The sequence below is a fragment of the Chrysochloris asiatica genome, unplaced genomic scaffold (assembly GCF_000296735.1).
Source record: "Chrysochloris asiatica unplaced genomic scaffold, ChrAsi1.0 scaffold00012, whole genome shotgun sequence".
Classification (NCBI taxonomy): Eukaryota; Metazoa; Chordata; class Mammalia; order Afrosoricida; family Chrysochloridae; genus Chrysochloris; species Chrysochloris asiatica.
This window is the reverse complement of record NW_006408530.1, coordinates 31,257,951-31,264,824: the sequence shown is the minus strand read 5'-3', so window position 1 is coordinate 31,264,824 and position 6,874 is coordinate 31,257,951. Positions and strand designations below refer to the sequence as shown.

The 6,874-nt window shown below is 37.7% G+C and overlaps 1 protein-coding gene across 2 annotated transcripts in view; it reads right to left on the bottom strand.

The window, feature by feature from the left end:
- DARS (aspartyl-tRNA synthetase) overlaps positions 1–6,874 on the bottom strand; it is a 74,182-nt gene that overhangs the window by 25,161 nt on the left and 42,147 nt on the right. For both annotated transcript variants that reach the window (XM_006834574.1, XM_006834575.1), the window contains one exon: positions 3,856–3,958. In XM_006834574.1, the coding sequence (XP_006834637.1) occupies positions 3,856–3,958 (103 nt within the window). The remainder of the gene's footprint in view (positions 1–3,855; positions 3,959–6,874) is intronic.

Here is a 6,874-nt window from a genome sequence, read left to right as displayed (position 1 = left end):
TCCTAGGATTCTCTGTTCCTGGACTGTAAGATTAACTACTCTTCTCTTTTTGTTACAAAACTTCTACCTTTACAGTTGTGACAGTCACAGTTAGTCATGATAACAATTACTTCAGTATTGAATCATAAGAATCTTATCCCCATCTCCTTTTATCAGACCCATCTAGACAAGATGAAAACTATTTAGTGATGATTCTACCTTCCCCCACACACTCTGAAACTAAACTCCCTCTTGAAACCTTGTAAACCAGTCAACTTCATGTCTTTATAGCCCCTTCCATTTTAGGTAGCCAATATCTAAGTTTCCCCATCTATCAACCCTGTATACAGAGTGGATAGGATTGATCTTGGATGTGAAGACTCCTTCCCTCTCAGTTGGTATTTTGAGCTACTACATCCATAAATGTAAGTCAAGTTCATCATACTATAGCAATTTACACTTGTTTCCTTTTTTGGGCATTCTTGTGCGTCTCCCCTTACTTCACATCAGGTAGGCGCTTCGCTCTCAGCTCCATCCCTCCGTGGCTATATCCTTGTCCATTGGCTCAGGTGTCCTCAGGTCTCACTACATTTCAGACCAACCAACCCCTCCTCTTCGCTATCTCATCTCCAGGTCGACGGGAGTCTGTGGAACATGGACGAATTTGGCTCTTATTTTCATTGCTGCCTTTCCCCCTCTTCCACTCACCAGGAGACCAACGTGATGTGGCTGCCAGACTGGACTCTATAACTTTTAACAACAACTTTAATATTAAAGTTGTACTAATACTACATTAGACAGTATTTCTACTTTTAACCTTAGGTTAGCTTGCCTTTACTAGGTAATAAGACTTCCTGGTGGGGTTAATTCAACATGAAATGTACACTAGGAGAATAAAGTAATTTAACAAGTTAACCAGTAAAAAATACAAGATTCTCTGAGCCATACAGTATTCCATGACAATCAATTGTAGCTAAACAGTGTTTATGGTGGGTAATCTCTCTGAATCTGTCTGCCCGTCTCTCTGCCTTCTCTCTTACATATGTTCATGTGTGTACACACACACACACACACACAGGCATACATAAACACAGGTGAAAAAGGGAAGATATCAGCCTGTTTTAAAGACTACTCACTCCTTAAGAGAAATTTAATGATGTATACTGTAGCTAAGTGGGTTATGATTAGGCAGCTAACTGCAATTTTAGCAGTTTGAATCTACAAGCTATTCTGCAGGAGACAGATGAGGCTTCCTGATCCTGTGAAGATGTATAGCCTTAGAAATGCTATACAGGGTTAATCTGAGTTGGTAGCTATAAATAAGGCTTCAATCTGAGCACTGTCATTTAAAATTTGCTGGGTTATTTCGGTAGGACTAAATACATGTGAATTTATTTATGGTATTTTAATAATTAATGATAATACATACCTCAATTTTTTAATGCCGGAGAAGAAAATGATGTTAGGTTTTGATTCATAGTGACCCTATGCACAACAGAATAAACACTGCCTGGTCCTGTGTCATTCTCACAATTGTTATGTTTGAGTCCATTTTGCTGCCACTGACTGTGTCAAACCACCTCTTTTGGCGTGGGGGTGGGAGGCTTCCTTTTTTTCACTGACTCTGCACTTTACCAAACATGATGTTCTTCTCCAGGGACTGATCCCTCATGACACCATGTCTAAAGACAAGAGAAAAAGTCTTGCCATCCTCACTTCTAAGGAATATTCTGGCTGTAATTCTTTTAAGACCCATTTGTTTATCCTTCTGGCAGTCCATGGTATGTTCAATATTCTGTAACACCATAATTCATATGCATCAATTCTTCTCCAGTCTTCCTTATTCATATTCATTAAGTTTCACATGCATATGAAGTGTTTGAAAATACCATGGTATGGGTCAGGTGCACTTTAGTCCTTAAACTGACATCTTTGCTCTTGAACACTTTAAAGAGCTCTTGTGCAGCAGATTTGTGTACTGCAATATAGCCTTTGATTTCTTGACTGCTGTTTCCATGAGCATTGATTATGGATGCAAGCAAAATGAAATATTTGACAACTTTCATCTTTTCTCTGTTTATCATATTATTTATTGGTCCAGTACCAATGAGTTTTGTTTTCTTTACATTGAGGTACAATCTATACTGAAAGCTACTGCAGTCTGTGATCTTTATCAGTAAATATTTTAAGTCCTCTTTACTCCTAGCAAGTAATGTTGCTTCAGCTATGTTAGTGAGTCTTCTTCCAATTCTGATGCCACATTCTTCTTCATATAATCCAGCTTCTCATATTGTTTGTTCAGCATACAGACTGAATAAATATTATAAAAGGATTACATCCCTGGTATACACCTTTCCTGATTTTAAACCCTTCAGTATCCCCTTATTCTGTTCTAACTGCCTCTTGGTCTATATACAAGTTTCTCATGAGCAAAATTAAATGTTCTGGAATGCCATTCCTCGCAATATTATCATAGTTTATTATGATCCATGTAGTCAAATACCTCTGCATACTTAATGAAGAACAAGTAAACATTTTTCTGGTATTCTCTGCTTTTAGCTAAGATCCATTTGATATCAGCAATGATATCCTTCAATCCACATTCTTTTCTGAATCTGACTTGAATTTCTGACAGCTCCTAGTCAATGTAATGCAGCAACCATTTTGAATGATCTTCAGGAAAATTTTACTTACATATGTTACCTTTTCAAATGGCTAAGCAATGACCAATTCTTTTTATTGTAGCGACTCTTGTATATTCCTTCCATCTTCTTTTGTTGTTTCCTGCATCATCCAATATTTAGTCTATCATATCTTCCAGTATTAAAATATGGATGTTTGAATTTTTTTCTGCAGTTCTTTCAGTATGAGGATTGCTGAATATGTTCTTCCTTTTTGGTTTTCCAACTCTAGGTCTTTGCACAGTTCATTATAATACTACTTTGTCTTCTTGAACTGCCTTTGAAATTTTTTGTTCAGTTCTTTTATGTCTTCATTTCTTCCAATTGCTTTAGCTTCTCTATACTTAAGAGCAAGTTTCAGAAAATAGATAGATGGAATAAATATTTTATAAAAAAAAGCTACAGCTGGAATATAAAGCCAAGCCTACCAGTTGCTCTGTGGGAGAAAGATGAGGCTCTCTGCTCCTGCAAAGATTTACAGTCTTGAAAACCCTATACAACAGGGTTGCTATGAGTTATAACTAACTCAGCAGCATTTAATATCAACAACAATGGTATTACCTCTTGATTTCTCCATACTGTAAAGTATCAGAAATAAAATTATTTTAATGAGATATAATGACTAAGAATTAGTATGTTTAGAATTATAACAGAAGAAAATACATACCAATGTAGACTCAAAATAGTGAGTAAACATTTTTAGTTGGTGTTATAGTAGACTGTATGAATAATGGCTGTAATAACACAATATTCATGTTCCATTACAATGATGTTGTGTTTCCTCCCATTAAGAGATGGAATCTATTTTCCACAAATCCTTAAGTCTGAATTCTGTCATGTGACTTTGTGTTGGTAATGGGCTATTTAGCCAACATGGCACAAGTAGCAGCTTGAAAAGCACTTGCACACTAGGGCTTTCCTGTCTTGTTGCTGGGAACCCTAATGGAACCATATGAACAAGCCTGAGCTGCTGGCCGGCAGGATGAGTGACCACATGGAAATATGTTCCATGGACGTCAGCGAGCCCATCCCATGTCACATGCAGCAGAGATGATGCATTCAAGATGGGCCCTAATTCAAAATCACGAACAAATAAATATTTGTTATTTTAAGCTATATGTATTAGGATAGTCCATTATAAAAAGAACTAATTAATTCCATAATCAACTTATAAATATGTTTGGAAAAAAGTTACCTTTTGAACATGTAATTCAACATCTTGCTGTGTACAGCTTCCAATTTTCTGATTCACTTTTCTCACAACACCTTCTACATCCACGATGCTCTCTTTGTTGATGCTGTCAAAAAAAAGAAGAAAAAAAAAAATCCCAATTTTAATCATCTCATCATAGGTGTCAGAATTCATTTGGTGTTTCTGCAGCAGAGCTGAACATATTAAACTCTTCTTTAATACAGTAAGCCACTTGAGAGAAAGCCAGTCTATTTAACCTACTTACAATAAGCTATTATGTTGCATACTCTGTGAAATTCCTTGAAGAGATGATTTTTTTAGATGCTATAATTTAGTTATCACTTCTAAAATACTCTAGACATAAAAGGCAATAGTGCTATCAGTGAATTTTGAAAACTGGGAGTCTTTCAATTATTTATTAAAGAACATTTATTTCCCTCTTTATATTTCAGATTTACTAAGATCAGCATTTCCTGTAACTAGAAACACTGACCTCGATAAAGCAATTACTGATATGGAATGAAACTAAACAACAGAAGGTCAACTGAAAAGATTTCAAGGTATTAAGTGGACATTAGGATGATATTTGGTAATTAACTTCTCATTGCCTGGTATGGTGTTATAGGATAAGCACTAGACTGCTAACCACAAAGTTGGTGAGCTGCTCCTTGGGACTATGAATTGCTACGAGTTGGGACCGACTCTAAGGCACTTAACAACAATAATTTCTGGGTGCACTTTGCACTGGAATTCATGGTAGACAGCCTACTGGATTGTAAACCCCTACTCCAAAGAATGCCTATATTAAACTTATATACAATGAGTGTAACATAAATTCATCTTGTGGGTAATTTAATGGGATAACAAATGTAAATTTGAGTCTTGAATAAGTTTTTCTGACCTTTAAATCAACAATGTGGCTAACAGGTAAGTCCTGGATAACCTAGGGAAGGGCAGCTTTGTTCTCAGAGTGTGTTTGAAAGTAGATTTTAAATATCCAGATGAGCTCAAGGAAGGGGTGTTTACCATCAGACTCGCACAGAGAGTTAGGGTCCTGATGGCTCTGACTCAGGGCTGCACAGTCGTAAGTCATACCATGAACACCACGGAGCCAGATGGCAGAAGCCCCAGAACCAATCCTGCAAGCTTTTAAAATCTTAAGTGTGTACATGTTCCTTTCATTGCCTCTGAGTGTGATGAATTGACCTGTCACAAATCATGATTTTGTGAAGCTTTCTTTTGTCTTCAATCACATTAGTCCTGTGACCATGAATCATTGGACTCCATTCTGGCCTCTGGACTGTCTTCCTTCATCCTGGGACGTCTACAGAATATGGATGTCTTCCTTCATCCTGGGAAGTCTACAGAATATGGATGAATCTGTAATCTTTTTTCCCCTGGCACAATACTCAAATTCTGAAACATATCAACTGATTATTTTTATACTGCTAGTAAATAACCAAGAGGGAAATGTGTAATCCAAAGTAGTGAGTCCCATACGAAATGTACTTTTACTTTTGTATATCCTTGTATTGACAGAACGTGTCACAATATATTTGGGAAAAACAGTTAAGATTTAACTTTCATAGGGTAATTCTGTTTACTGTAATAAAAACTGGGTCATCAGGAGCCATTGTGCTATTAGACAACATTGCAGAAATTTAACAAATGATTATTTGCACAATTGATCTCAATTCCCACTCACTCAGGTTTGATAAAGGGTCATAATGAGAACAGGTGAAGAGGGTAAAGTAAGAAACAAAAAGGTTCACACTTCACTGTGCTCTACCGACTGTTGTTAAGTGCCATCGAGTCAGTTCCGATCCATAGTGACCCTATATAGGGTTTCTGAGTAGCTTATGGTGAGCTTGAACCGCCGACCTTAGAGTTCAAAGGGCTTTGCAGTCTGGCTCATTAACTCACAGCGCCACACCAGGACTCCACTCTACTGCCTAGCATTCTGTAATTCTATAACATCGATTACTACCTTTATTTCTAAAAGTTGGACAGTATTCACATCTCTTGGCACTCTCCTAGAGTTGCAAAAGAGCTACTGCCTAAAAAAAACCCTCACTGCCACTGAGTGGATTCCAACTTACAGTGACCCTATAACAGGACAGAGCAGAACTGTTCCTTAGGGTTTCCAAGACTGTCTTTACAAGAGCAAACAGCCTTATTTTTCTACTGTAGAAGGGCTGGTGGATTTGAACCACTGACCTTACAGTTAGCAGCTAGGTGCTTAACCCACTCTACCACCAGGGCTCATTAGAGCTTATGTCTGTTGTTAAGTGCCATCGAGTCCTTTGAGACTCACAGCAACCTTATACAGGGTTTCCAAAGAGTGACTGGTTAAGTTTGAACAGCCAACCTTGCAATTCAAACAAACCTTTCTGTTCAGTACTTATCCTATAGCGCCACACCAGGATTTACCTAGCTAAAATCTTGTATACTAAGGAAACTGGGCTCATTATGGGAAAAAGGTAGCTGGTGAGCTAAGATAAGGCTACTCTAAAGGGTTTAGAGTCTTCAGTTTACTGTTATACTCAAAGGGCTTTCTAGTCTTGGCAATCCAGTTTCATTCAAACCCTACACTCCCCAGCTGCCTCACCAATTTGCATGCAAAAAAAAAAAAAACTCCTTAACATTTGAGTATATGGTTCTGGCTTTGGGAGAATTCTTTACTTACTTCACATGTATTTAATGAAAGTATGGCTTCATCAAGTAACCTGCCCTAACTTCCTAACTTACCCCACCCAGAACTCCATCCAACTATGGTGGTGGTGGTGGTTAAGTGCCGTGGAGTTGGTTCCGACTCACAGTGACCCTGGTACAGGGTTTCTGAGGCTGTAAATCTTTACAGGAGCAGAAAGTCTCATCTTTCTCCTACAGAACCACTGGTAATTTCAAACTGCTGACCTTGAGAGCAGCAACCCAACTTGTAACCACTACGCTATCAGAGTTCCTTACATCCAACTATTGTCTAGCTATAACTGTAGCCCTCTTGACTTTTTTTTTTTTTTTT